Below are 14,215 nucleotides of genomic sequence, written 5' to 3' on the forward strand. Positions count from 1 at the left end.
CGTGCCGGGTGCTGTTGTGTGTGGTGCAGCCCATGCGCCCAGCTGGGTGCTCTGAGTGGCACTGCACTGCTGCTGCTCTGCCCCTCGGCAGAGTTCCTCTGTGTGTGCCTTAATGAAGGAGATAATTATCAGCTCTGTCAGGAGCTGCAAGCCCTGGATAATGGCTGTAGGTGATGTTACGGTGTTGTGTTGCTTCAGGGTGTTCTGTCTAAGAAGGCTGCTCTGTTGCCTACATGAAGTCAGTGTGGTTAATTGAGTTGTAAGCCAGGGAGGATTCCCAGCCAGATATGTAAGAAATACACTGATTCACAGGAGTGCTTACTCGTGCTCATGGTAAAGGCGTGCTGCTGGCTTGGGGCTGGGCCGCAGTAATGGCTCTGTATTGTTTCATTCTTTTTATTTAGTTAAGTAGCTTGTCTAATGTGGGAGAGTGTCTTTATCAAAGAGAAAACAGAATATATCTCAGCACTGAACTCCCTGTCCAGTCCCAGCAGTTACTCCTTGTGTTTGTGTTTCAGATTTTTGCAGATTTCTGCACGCGCTAAGCTAAACAAGCTCTGGTCACTGTGTTATGTTTGCTGCAGTATCACAAACATAAGATGTTATGCAAAAACAACTCAGGAAAGTGTTTTGCCAAGTTTGTTTGGCTCTGGGAGCTCAGTGAGTAGGTTACAAAAAAGAGGTTTTTCGTTTGGGACATTGTAACTTCTACTGCCTCAGTCATTCAATGTGGATCATGGGTGTCCAACCTTTGGACTTGCTCTGGGCCACATCAGGGGAAGGGGAATTGTCTCAGGCCATGTATGAAGTATATTATATAGATCGTGTATGTGAGTAACAAAACTTCTTCTATTTACTTAAGTTTTTTAATAAAACATAAAAAAAGAGGGCAAGAAAAATATAAAACCTGCACATGAGATGGCAGCCCGGGCAAGGGGTGTGTGGGGGGCTGCCAGCCCTTGGGTGGCTTTGGGGTCACTTTAAGACAAAAAGGTTGAGGCCGAGCGTTCCGGTTGGGTGCTGGAGTGGCTGACTCAGCTCCAGCTCTAGCTCTGCATTGTTCAAATTCCATCAGATTTTCTTCCTAAATTTGGATGCCTCAAAGCCTGTTGAACTATCCACAACAAAAATATGCTCTTGAGGTCCCAAGTCAGGAAACTGGTTTGCAACAGAAGTCTGATTTTTAAGCATCATATTACAACATTTTTTTTTCATATTTTCCTGGAAAAATCTGCCCAAGTAGGATTCACTGCTGAAGTTCTGGACGCCCCGAGAGCAGCACTGGGGATGCTGTGCAGAGGGACGGCTGCGTGCCACAGGACCTGCCTGCAGCCGTGTGCCACCTCCTGTGCTGCTGTGCTGCCTTTCCTAGCCAGGCAGTTCGGAAATTTAAAAGCACAGAGGAAGGCAATGGGACAAGGAGTGACCTGGATTCAGAGTGTGTTTGCTGTGGCCGCTGTGTTCAGCACTGCTGTCAACAGGTGCTTCTCCACTCCTGATGGCCATTCCATGGAGTATGAGCCGCCTCCATCCAAACCACTTTGGTTCTCGCTAATGTGAGCCCCATTGGTGTAAGGATTTGGTGTGATTCATTCACTGTTTTACAGCTGGTGCACACTGCGGGCACGGCTGCTTTCAGTTCTCCTAACCTTTCTGCCACTAGGGCTGCTGCTTTGTGTTTGTTGGATGTCCCAGTGCAATGTGAGAGCTCGGCCGTGCTCTTCCTGCGGCAGAGGACAAGTCTCAAACATTCTCATTTCTCTGCCTTTTCAAAGTTGTCAGAACAGTTCCAGGCTGTCCTGTCGTGGCAGCGGGCAGCTCCCTTGCCCTGTGTCTGGCTGCTGCTGTGCCAGGTGTCAGTGTTTGGTCGGGGAATGGCTCACGTCTCAGAAGCCAAACTCCTGAACTCTTTAATAGTGACATTTCACTTTTTGTAGAGAGGCCTTAGAAATACTTAACAATATTGTTATCACAGATGACACCGTGACCGCCCTACTGCTGCCACCTCACAGATGTTGTTAGCATCTCCCTCCTTTGGCACTGCTTCAGAAAGCAACAGTACATTTTTGACTTCTCCTTGCCTATTGCATTAGAGTGCAGAAGAGTGCGGGGTCAGGACCCTACTTATTTACATAGAAAGAAAAGAAAATTACAGTAAATTGATTTCACCAATGATGTGAGAATGGCGGATCATTTTGTCTTTCATTAGGGCAGGAAAAAGATGCAGACACCTGGTTGGAGAGCATGGCAGCAGGCCTCAGTGCCTGTGTGTCTGCGAGGCTGTGCTGGCGGGTATGGCACAGATGGCACCCAGCTGTGTGCCCGGGCTCAGGGGCATGCAGCTCACAGAGTAACCTTGGAAAAAAGTCTGAATGTATGAATGGTGCTCAGATTCCTCAGCCAGCTCCGCTTTGCCGTACCGACCATAGCTGGGCACATTTGTCTCCTCTTCAGCCTGTGTGCCTGCCAGCAGGACAGCTCCAGCTCAGGGGGCAAAGGAAGGGTGGTGGGCTGCACGGCACCAGCACTGCTGCTCGGCTGGGCGGGCTTCTGAGGTGTTTGGCGAGGAGCTCTGCTATGCACAGCCAAAATAAGGAGGAAATTTCTGAAGTAATTTGTGGGAAAAACGTAAGGAGGCCTACAAGCAGAATACCTCATGTGAAAGTGACTCTGTCATTTGTCCTGAGTCTGCAAATGAGCCTTCAGAAAGCCTGAGGGAGCTGGGCTCGTTCAGTGTGGGGAAGAGAAGGCTGCAGGGAGACCTCATCGCAGCCTTCCAGTTCTTTAAGGCAGCTGGCAGGCAGGAGGGGACCGGCTTTTTACACAGTCTGATGGTGACAGGACGAGGGGAATGGCTTTGCACTGCAAGAGGAGAAGTTAGGTGAGATGTTGGGAGGAAATGTTTTACTCAGAGGGCGCTGAGGCGCTGCACAGCTGCCCGGAGAGCTGTGGGTGCCCCATGCCTGGAGGCATTCAGGGCCAGGTTGGACGGGGCCCTGGGCGCTGATGGAGTGGTTGGCAGCCTGCCCACAGCAGGGCTTGGAACTGGAGGATCTTCGAGGTCCCCTCCAATCTGAGCCATCCTGTGATCGGCAGCAGCCTGCCAGGCCTCTGTCCTTTGAGGCTGACCCCAAGTCAGAGTTTCTCAGTTCTCCCGAATGCAGAAGCCCTGTTGCCAGGGTTCACTCCTAAGTTTGCTGGAAGCAACAAATAAATCACATCCAGGACCGAAGGATCGCATCTGGTGGTGGTGTATTCGCTGGGACTGTGTGGTGCTGTGAGCCCAGCAGCATCCCATGTCGCTCTTGGAAATCCAGCTGGTGTTGGGCAGGGCTGTGCAGGGCAGAACCAAGCACCTGAGCCTTCCTTTGTGACAGCACTGAACAGGAAGGAAAAAGGGGCTTTGCGGAACAGGTGCACCTGGGTAAGTGTTTGGCTGTTCTGAAGTGGTTACGGGCACAGCTTAACAGAGCCTCCAGGCTCTGGAGTGAGCTCAACTCTTCAGTGCGTTGAAGGCAACTGTATCTGCCCCTTCCTGCTGGCATTATCAAGGTAATATCAGTGCAGGCTTGCGTGATAGCTTAAAATATTGCCAGAAAAAACATGTGCTGGCATTCCCCAGCAGCCCTGTGCCCTCAGCCAGCCCCTGCCCATCATTCCGGGCTTGGTGCAGCCCTACTGCCTCCCGGGAAGGCCCTGCTCTGCCTGCCAGTGCCGGTGTCAAAGTAAACAGTCGGAGGGAGCTCTGGCTGCAGAGCGCTGTTCTGGCAGATCTTGGGATGGTTTGACTTTAGAAAAATAAATCGTGCCGGCTGTGTTTGCCACTGATTCATGAGCTCCATTCAGCAGCTCGAGCAGAACAGCGAGGACAGCTCCATCCTCGCATCCTTACTCCATCAAAGCCCCAAAGTGCTCTAAGACCTTCCAGCTGCCGAGCAGTGCTTTCTGCTATTTGTTTCCTTCCTGCCCATTCATTTCCCAAGCTTTTTTGGGCTCCTGGTGCCCACGTTCTCTGCTCTGGGCTCAGTGTTTGCAGGCTGCACCGAGTGCTCGTTGCTGGGCCCATCCACACACACTGTGGTTCCCCCGTGGGTTCCTCTGCAGAGTGCTGTGCACAGCCAGTGCTGTCCAGGGCTGGTTCTGTGTTTCTGTGCTGTGCCGTAGCACTGCCCTGCTGGTCCAAGCAGTCCTGCTATATGTGTGCCTTCGTTCCTCACCTTCCTTCTCATTTGCTTAAACTCTTCCTTCTTTTAAAGGCTTCTGACTCCCCTTTCCCTGGCATTATCAAACCTACCAAGGTTACTGGTTCTCTGCTTGCCACCGAAATCCAAACTACACAGAGACGTTCACTGCAGTAGCTTTTAAATCATAAAGTTTATGGTCAAGTCCTTTCACTTCTTTCTGTTTAAGCATTTGCTCATTATGTCCTTTTCTTCCTTTGTTTGCCTATGCCATAAAAAACGATTAACCTATCTTGTCTTTGTTTTGGCTTGCTGTGATTGCTTTCCCTCTCAATCTATTATTATTTAAACTTGCCTTTCCTTCCTGCTGTGTATGCATGCCCCGCAGGCTATGCAGTCAAATACTGAACTGGTTTTCTGGCATTACCCCTTTACCAACATCTAATGCTGCTGTTCCTTCACTGGTGAGTGCTGCGATGTGGTAGCAGTGTTTTCAGTGCAGAAGATCATCACTGGGGCAATATGATCCTCGTTTCAACTTTCCCCCCACTTCTGAAGCTTCCGCAAAATGTCATTGCAGCATGGGACGCACGTAGCTCTGGAGCCTCCAGCACTGCTCCATACGGCTGCAGGATGCTCTGCGGGCTGGGTGGTGTCCCGTGGGTTGTGTGGGCTCAGGCTGCTGCCCTGAGCTGCTCTGAGGCTGCGTGTGGGCTGCATGCCTTGCACTGCCGGGGCTGCTGCGGGGGTGCAGGGAGTGCCAGGGGTGCTGTTGTGGGGGTGCTCCTGCAGCACACATTGCCCCACGGAACTGCTTCTGCCATGAGTGCCCAGCGTGGCTGGTGGTTCTCTCTGGGTGTTCTGTGCACCTGGCCTCTGTGCAGGAGCAGCGGGCTGTGTGTGAGCTTCAGATGGCACTAGCGCTGATTTTGGTAGAAAAGCACTTAGAGCAGTGATGCAGTTCAGAGGCAGCCTCTGAGTAACAGGTGATCACCTGGGGATCTGCATGAAGGCCTGGGTGCTGAGCATGCTCAGGGTGACGCTCTTTGGGGCAGCTGTATGCAGTGTGAGGGTGCTGCCACACTGCTCTGCACCTGCACTCAGGAGGGCAGCGAGCCACTGTGAGCACATGTGTAAAAACGGCAGCAGGAGCCATAAAGGAGCACTGGAGGCAATGGTGAGTGACTGCCGGCCCTGCTTGGCTCTGCCCGTTGGGCTCACTGTGTCACCTGGACTTGGTGACAGCATGGGGCACTCCTCCTGATGCTGGGCCAGGTGCGGTGCATTGCTGGGTGCTGCGGTGTCTGAAGCACTCCGTGCTGCTGGAGGTCGGCCTGAGTTAGCTGATGTGACACTGATCCCTGGTTCTGTAAGTGGCAGTGTTGGTACTGCTGGCCTGCAGAGCTGGAAAGCGGAGCGGGTGCTGCATGGCTGCTGCAGGGTGCTCAGAAGGGTGTGCTCTGCGGGCAGGACTACAGCTTGGCTTTCCTTCAGAGAACTTTTTTCTAAAAGTTAAGAGACATAAGGCTGGTAGATAACAGTAGTGCCCAGCTGGTCTGGAATGATATGGAATGTAAAGCAATTTCTCACACAAAATTGCAAGCCCTGGTGATCTGCAGCATACAGGCCTGGCTGGGCATGGGCAGGAGTTTGTGCTTTTTTTTTTTTTTTTTTTTTTTTTTTTTTGACTGCACCATAGCACTGTAAAAAGTACTAATTGCAATTGTTTTAATTTTTGCCTGCTGAATTCTGCCTGTTCATAAATTACACCGTAAAGAACACATCCCCAATTAAGTTCCATAGTTCTTGTGGTGATGAGCTATGACTGTAAAGCAAAGCGCTCCTCTGTGCCTGCTGTTCAGATCACGGCTCTGCCAGCACAGCTGCACTCCTGCCTGCTTGTATTGGAGTGCTGCAGGAACTGCTGCTATCCCTGCTTCACACCACAACCAGCAGCCCTCAGCCCTTCTGCTGAGGGGCACTTCTTTGCCCCATACCCCAGGCAATGACATGGCCCCTGCTGGCGCTTTGCAGCATCTTGGTGGCTGCACTGTAAGCAGCTGTGCTCACATTCTGCATCCCAACTGTATGGCACGTTGCACCGCTGGGTGCTGCCAGCCTGTGGGTCTATCTTTGGGTTTTGAATTAGTCCCTTTGCTCTACAGTGCACTGCAGTTCTGTGCCTTAAGAAACAAGCACACGTTTCAGCAGTTTTGGTGAGGCATAACGCATGGTAGCTCCAGGTACTGTTTTATTGCTAAGAATTGAGTGGCTTCTGCTCAGTTTCCTGCATTATTTCTGCATGTAAAAAATGCTCTTATGTGTTTAACTCCTTGAGTGCTCTAAGGTTTTGCATTTAGTAGCACGACTTGTAACTGCTGTTTTTCCCCCACTGCAAAGAGCACCAAAGCTGGGTGCTGCTCGGAGGGCAGGAGGAGCTGGGGCAATGCGGAGCTGGGGCTGCCAGGGCTGGGAAGGGACATCTGTAGGAACATCAACAGGGCAGCCAGGTTGGTGATCCTGTGCACAGGGGGGGGCCTTTTCAACCCTGGCCATTCTATGACCTGACCTGCAGCAGAGCTGCACTGCAGCAAGGAGTGGCCTCGGCATTTTGCAGTGCTGGGAAATGAGAATGTGGGCAGCTGCGTGGTGTTTCCTGAAGGACTGCCCTCAGGTGGCTGTGGGTAAAGCAGGTGGGTGCAGCTCGGCATGCTGGGATGAGATGCAACGCTTGAGGAGGGCCGTTGGTCGCTTGTCTAATTAGAGAAGCACCCTGAAAATACATTGTATATTTGCAAAGGATGACTTGGTTGAGCAGTGGGTATATGGGGCTGCTTTCGGATGCTCCTGTGCAGAGGGAAGCGCAGTGCTTTGCAGCTGCAACCGTGCAGTGTTGCTCACGGCACAAGTGCTGCAGAGCCATGCGCCGGGTCCTGCTGTGCACTGTCTCTGCCTGCTCCTAAATCACAAAAGCAAGGTTTTATTTTTGTATAATAGCAATTCAGTTTTAAATATAGTGTCTGTAATGGTGAGTGCCAGTGTGTTTACCCATGGTGGGAACACCAATTACTGCCCTGCCTGCCCTCTGCCTCCCGCAGGTAGCACAGCCGCACACCATGCCAGCACTCTACTAAAACATATGCAAGCAGTTGCATCTCTTTTTTCAGACCTATAAGTGCATGCAGCCTGCTTCAAAGTGGAGAAAGAAAGCAGTGCAGGCCCAAGGGGAGGCAGGAGGCCATCCTGCTGGGGCTGCAGGGTCCCACACACAGCAGCAGGCTCATGGCCTGCAGGGGCTGCTCTCCCTCCTCCCAGGACAGAGAGCAGTTTTTAGATCTGTTGGCTATTTAACAAGTGTATGATGCTATCCGTTATGCCATCTCTCTTGTGGTGGTCCCTTTCCATTAACTTGGAGTTAGGTAACACAGAACTGTTTCCAGGCTCTGCGGAGCAAGGACCATGTTATTGGGTGCAAGGTGTGCCAACCTGCCTGCGTTCAGTCCTGTGGCACCAGGAGGTTGGGACCCTGAACATCACACTCGATGTTAATGCTGCTGCAGTGCAGCTGTTGGGCAGCTTCAGCAGAACCCAGCAGACCTGCAGCTGGTGGCCACTAGAATAGGGGAACTAAGCAGGAGGGAGAGCAACTTGTTACCACACTGTGCTGAGCTGTGCTCCATGCCTGCAGCAGGCAGCCGGGTGCAGTGTGTGGGTCTGGAGTGCTAAATAACTGTAAATCCATGACACCTTGCATCTGCTTCTCTCTATCCAGACACAAGGACGTCCCTTTTACTCTCAGAATGTTGGGCGTTATGTGCCTGAGTGAGGACCATGGGGTCACAGGGACAGCTCCTGAGGCACTGCCCGCAAGCATCCAGCAGCAGACCTGGCTGGTACCACTGGAAAACGGGGCTGTTCCTGCTCCTCCTGTGCCCAGGCGGTGGAACCAGCACCACAGTGGGGTGGCTGTGGGTCACAGGGGGCAGAGTGGCATTGTCCATCCCCCGGGGGGGAGCTGGGGGCTGGGCCAGAGGCAGTCTGCAGTGTCTCAGTGCACATCCTCATTTGCTGCTGTTGCGCTCAGTTTCAGGGTGGCTTGAATGTGCAGAGGTGAGTGGTTTGATTATACCACCATAGTGACTGCTGAGTGTCAGTAAGCGCTCATGTAGGCCTCGCTGTGGGAAGGGGAGATGTGACATTCAGCACTGTGCTGTCCCGAATCTGCCTTCCCAGAAACACAGTGTGTGTCCTCACTGCTGGGAGTCAGCATCAGGGCTGCTGCCCTGTGCATGAGCTGCATCTTCTGCGCAGGGCTCGGGCAGAGCCAGTGGGCAAGCCATGAGATTGTGTTGTAGGAGCCTGGGGCTGAGCTGGGTGCCCAGGCTGCAGGGCAGAGAGCAGTGCAGGCTGCTGGCAGCTGCTGCAACAAGAGCACAGAGTTCTGAGCCGAATTGCAGGATAAGGTCAAACTGCATTGAATTGATCTGTTTCCTGATGAAAATGTCTTTTTTACTGAATGTAAGGCTGTCTTTTGCCTTGTCACTGTTCCTGCTTGGATTTGTTTCAAAGAGGAATGAGTAAAGGAAAAGAACTGTAATTTGAAGGATCTGTTTTTCCAGAAGAGGATTCAATTCTCTTCTCCTTTTTGACTTTTTTTTTTTTATTACTGCATTATCTCCTCATCAGTGAAAGCTGAGGCTGCTCTGTCATCCTGTAAGAAATGTATTTCATGCAAGTGCATGAAATGTATCTGCTCAGCGGGTGCAGGTGACCCCGCTGTCCTGGCTCTGAGATGGCTGCAGTGGCCTCAGTGCCACCCGGTGACCCCAGTGCTGTATAGAGGCTCAGAGCTGCTCAGTGTGGGGCCAGCACTGGGTGAGCCTCTTCCAGCCCCTGTCTGCTGCTGTCATGGGGGAAAATGCATCCCTGTAAGGGATGTGCTTTACTTTACAACCATTGCTGCTTGCCTGGTTTCCAGCAGCAGCAGCATTTTATTAGCACTGCTCTGCAGAAATGCATGGTTTAGAAAGGTGAAGCAGGCAGCTGGTAGCAGAGCTGTGAGGTCGCTTCTGTCCACACCTGGCTGACCTGGAAGGAGCTAGGGCTGCAGGGTTGGCTGGGTTGGGCTGACGGGGGCTCCCCAGGAGATGTGCTTCTGCCTGCCTAAGTCTCTTGTGCTCCTTCTCTTCCTCAGGGGCGATGTTCGAGGGAGAACTGCAAGTACCTTCACCCGCCTCCGCACTTAAAAACGCAGCTGGAGATCAATGGCCGCAATAACCTGATCCAGCAGAAGAACATGGCCATGCTGGCCCAGCAGATGCAGCTTGCCAATGCCATGATGCCCGGAGCCCCGCTGCAGCCCGTGGTATGTGCTTGGGGCCAGGGCAGTGAGTGCTGGGGGGTGGGAGCCTGTAGGAGCCTAGAGACGTCAGGAACCAATGGGGAAATCCAGTGCTGGGCTGCATGTCTTTGTGCTACTCAATTCCTTCTTGCCTGAGACTACATTGTTTCACTTGTTAATTTAATTCTCTTTTTTATAATATATTTCTTAATTTTAAGAATGCGAGTGATGTGTGTGTGATTTTAGTAGACAGCTATTTCCTTTGCAATTTCATATGCTGTGGGAAATTTTGGGGAAGATTCCTGCTGGCTGTATTCCACCCATGTGGGGGAGCCCTCTGGGTGCTCTGTGCTGGGCTTTGGTTTGGCCACGTGCTGCGGGGCAGAGCTCAAAGTGCGAGTCCTGCATGGAGCTCAGCCTGCAGCCATGGGGCTGGCAGCAGGGGGACAGATGCAAAGAATAGCCTTCCCGGACTCTGTGGTCTGTTTGGTTTATTTAATACAACTGCTATTCTCCCATAGAGCTTTATGCCTCACCTATTTCAAGAAAAAGTGGCTGGGAAGATCAGAAAACTCTGTGGAGGGATCTTCACAGTGAATTGTCTTTGGTTGCAGTTACCACAGCGTGGGAAGACAGGGCATTCTCCATGCTCTTTTGAGCATCCTTCAACACAACTGTACGCATCACCAAAGTGAGGGAGTGAGCTGAGTCCATGCTGCTGTGCAAGCACCAGTGAGGCCACACTGTGCTGCTGCACGGGCGTTAACTCCAAAGCTGCCTCCCTATAAGTTTTCAACTGCGAAGTATGCCACAGCTTTGTTTTTCTTTCCTCACTGGAGTACAGTGATGCCACACTGGTGCCAACATGTTCTTACTATGAAGGAGGCTATGAAGAAGCTGAACAGTCAGCGTGGTGAAAACCATTGCTTAAAAGATTCTTCTCTATCGTCCTACTAATAGGTTCAGTATTGCATAGACGATAACAGTAATGAAAAGTATGGTTAATTAATAGCAAATTTAATATTATTTTGTTTCTTATGAAATTTACGTATTTCTTTCTTGTTGTGTATGAAAAAGCAGATACATCGAAGAGAGCCCTCTGGTTTATGCAAATATCAGGCTTCCTTTCTCCAATAACCTTTGCATATATTTTTGTGCAGTGTTTCAGACAGACTTGCTCCTTGCTTGCAAACAATTGGGTCATTTCCTCAGGAACTCAAAGCCATGTGGTGCTCTGTGCTGGCTGGCCTACATAGATAGGAAACAGAGGAAAAAAGTTGCATTAACTCCATTGTTTTTCCTTCTAAAAATTTATGTGGAAGAAAAATGGAAACGCCTTGAGCAACTGCTTTATTTGGATCTGGAGACAAAGAGCTGGGCAGAGTCCGACCGGCCGTGCCAGCACCGTGCCCTGCACTCACTGGGCAGCGGGTCCTGATCCTCGCTGCAGCGCTTGATCCTGCAGCTTGCTGCCGCGTGCCGCAGCCCTCATGCAGGTCCTTTCTCACTAGCACCAGACACCTGCACGTGCTTTGGCTGCGTTCCTCCAAGACCCGCAGACCAGTCCTGTGCCCACGAGCGCCGGGTGGCAGCGTGGCGGGTGCCCGTACTTACGCGTGTGTCTCTGTTCTGCTTGCAGCCCATGTTCTCCGTCGCGCCCAGCCTAGCCACCAATGCCTCGGCTGCCTTCAACCCCTACCTGGGGCCTGTGTCCCCAGGGCTGGTGCCGGCGGAGATCCTGCCCACCGCGCCCATGCTGGTGACGGGCAACCCTGGTGTCCCGGTGCCTGCTGCCGCTGCTGCTGCTGCACAGAAGCTGATGAGGACGGACAGGCTGGAGGTAGGAGCCCAACGGTAGCTGCTCCTGCAGTGCCAGTCACTGTGTGTGCCAGGGAGAATGTAGTTCTCTGGCAAAAGCAAACTGCAAGCGTCACTTCAGCTGATGGTGTCCTGCCTTGGCTGAGGGCAGGGAGAGCGCGCAGCCCCATGCCGTGCTTGTGGCTCTGCTCCTGGCCCTGCAGCCCAGAGGGAAGCGGAGCACTGAGCCTGTCCTGAGGCCGCATTAATGTGTGCGCAGCAGCTGCTAATGGGCACGGGCACAGGGCCTGCTGCAGCTGCCGGCTGGGAGCCGCTTCCAGCTCTGCCGTGTTCTTGCTCTGGGCACGTGCTGCTGGCATTGCCCGGCGCCTCTGTGTGCTCCTTCGCTGCGGCCCTGGCAAGCGCTGGTCCTCGCTGGCTCTCGCTCCCCCTTGCCCTGAATCTCTCTGATCTGGAAGTCTTGGCCGTGTCCTCGGTACCATATTGGCGTCGTGCTCGGAGGCAGCACCGTGCCATGCAGTCGTGGTGCTGGGTGGTGCGGGTGGGTGACATCCCAGCAGGCGGTGTGATGCTATGTGCTGCAGTGTGTGGTGCCCTTGGGGCCAGCACAGATGTGAAGCAGCACCCACCGGCTCCTTGCGCCGCAGGTGTCCAGGGGCACAGGGTGAGCTGATGTTGTGGAGGTCGTCCCTGCGTGTGGTGGGAGCAGTGGCAGTGATCTGTTTTAGAGTGCAGCCAGCTGTAATGGTAGTGCCTTTCTACCTGCCTAGGCATCTGCGGTGACGGGGCATGTGTCTGCTGATGGGGGCCATGAGCGCCTTTTGCTCAGTGGTGCCACCTCAGAAGCAGCGTGCTGTGAGTGCGTGCTGTGAGCACAGGAGGCAGCAAGCTGCCCAGCACTGCTGTTCCCGGGTGTCACATCCACACAGGCGCCCTCGTGCAGGGTCACAGCACTTCCCGATGGGGTTGGTGTGTCAAAGGAAAGAGCTCCTTGGAGCGCATTCAGGTTGCAGGAGGGGCAGCTTCACTGGGCAGGCATGTCCAGCACTGTAAGAGATTTCTCCTCAGCCAGCTCTTTATTTCACAGAGGAGACTTATCGGAAAGGGATTAAAATAAAATGCTGTCAGATAAACTCCTAAATAAACCACATTGGGATCAGAAATAAAACTTGAAGATGGGCATTTCCAAGCACCCTGCCTGCAGCCAAGGGTGCAGGGGAAGGGACTGCAGCAGGTGAGCCACTGCCTGCAGGCCCAGCTCTCCACTGGCAGCACATTCTGAGCTGCTGGGCCATACTTCTCCGTGCAACAGGGAGCTGTGAGAGTGTTACTCTCACAATTAGAAAAAGATCTGCAAAAATACCTGAAATCAGACAAGTTCCCTCTCATTTCCTGATATCCCAGCCTGCCAGCACCTGGCAGCTTCTCTGCTGTGATTGCATTTACCTCAGCTGGCTGTGCATCTCAGCGCTGCCTTTGTCCCTGAGGGAGAGCCATCCCTCCCCTTCTTCCCCCAGCCCCTGCCTCCCTAGCAGGCCTTCCCATGGCCTCACCATGCAGCTCCCTGAGCCTCCTGCTCTCCTCAAGCTGTGTGGTTCTGCTGTGACAAGAAGCTTCAGTGCAGCCACTCTGCAGCTCCATGCCTCTCCTACACACGTGCAGTGCCTGCTGTGGGCTGGGGCTGCTCCTCCTCCTCCTTTTTTTTCCCCTTGGCAAATGCAGTTTCAGTAGTTTAATATGTAGGGAATGTTGCATTGCCGTCCAGTGTAGTGGCTGTTTAATCTGAGCTATCTAGATGAGTGTACGAATGACGAATTAACACATATCTTTTATGAACAGTAAATCATTGTTATGTATTTTATTGATTAGAAAAATGCAGAGCAGATTGGGAAGATTTTTACCTCCTAGCATCTGGCACAGTGCAAGCAGTGCGTGGCTTCTGCTCCCTGCACTGCCACCATGCTGCCATTTGTTCTTCCTGACTGCAGAGCTTTATATGGTTGGCTCTCTCTCGGAATGAGCTGTCCCATGAAAAAATAACCATGTGATGTTAGCATCTAATCTTGGAATATGATTTGTTCTGGTTAGAATTTTAAATACTTATTTTCAAGACTGATGTACTCGGTTGTTAATTCAGCTGGCACACGTGCTCCGGGCTACTGAATCACACTGTCCCACAGCAGAGAGCTCTTTGCACACATGCCCGGGGCTCAGGAAGGCAGCAGGGCTCAGTGTCGTCCTGGGCAGCTGTGGGTGCTGGTGGGGCTGGGCTGGTGCCTGCTCCTGCAGCATGTCTCCTTCCAAAGCTTTTGGGGCACACTGCCCATGCTGACGGTGAGCAGCTGTGCAGGTGGTCATCAGCCACTCACTGAAGGCATTGGGCTCAGGGTGGAAATTTCCTGGGTTCAGAATTTCCTTCAGCTCCCCTCATGTTCCTGCCCAGCCATAGAGATCCTGAACAGAAGTTGGCTCTTCTGGTAAACAAGAAGAGAGTCCTCAAAGGAGGGGAGGTGGGGGAGGAAGGAGCCGCTCACCGCCCTGTTTGTTCACAAACACGTTTCCCTTTGCTATCATTTTCTGTTCAAAGTGTTCGAGAATCAGAACAGCCACAGTCAAGCTGCTGTTTCCTGCATGCTTCACAGATGTCATTTTTTTCTGGATAAAAGCAGCTTACAAGTTCTCAGAGACTTGCACATACTCACGACATGCTGGATGACAGTGCAGCCCTCCTGATAAGTTGGGTGCAGGGCAGGAGGTGAAAGCACAGGCTGCCAGGGGGTGGGCTCGCACCGGCCGTCCAAGTGAGATGCGGTTCCCTTGGCTGGCAGCTGGAGTCCTGCGGCTCCCTGCCAGCGTCTTAGGTTCTGTTTGTGCT

General features: G+C 52.6%; 1 protein-coding gene across 15 annotated transcripts in view; it reads left to right on the forward strand.

Moving 5' to 3' along the window:
• The window catches only part of MBNL1 (muscleblind like splicing regulator 1), a 48,272-nt gene that overhangs the window by 18,024 nt on the left and 16,033 nt on the right, over positions 1–14,215 (forward strand). For 10 of the 15 annotated variants that reach the window (XM_031603641.2, XM_090147574.1, XM_031603642.2 and 7 more), the window contains exons 3-4: positions 9,376–9,546; positions 11,162–11,362. In XM_031603641.2, the coding sequence (XP_031459501.1) occupies positions 9,376–9,546; positions 11,162–11,362 (372 nt within the window). Of the gene's footprint in view, positions 1–2,180; positions 3,553–9,375; positions 9,547–11,161; positions 11,363–14,215 lie in introns of those variants that run through there. The other 5 variants (XM_031603648.2, XM_090147572.1, XM_031603650.2 and 2 more) reach the window with 2 other exon arrangements.

This window comes from Phasianus colchicus, chromosome 10 (genome assembly GCF_987193195.1).
Source record: "Phasianus colchicus chromosome 10, bPhaCol1.hap1.1, whole genome shotgun sequence".
Lineage (NCBI taxonomy): Eukaryota > Metazoa > Chordata > Aves > Galliformes > Phasianidae > Phasianus > Phasianus colchicus.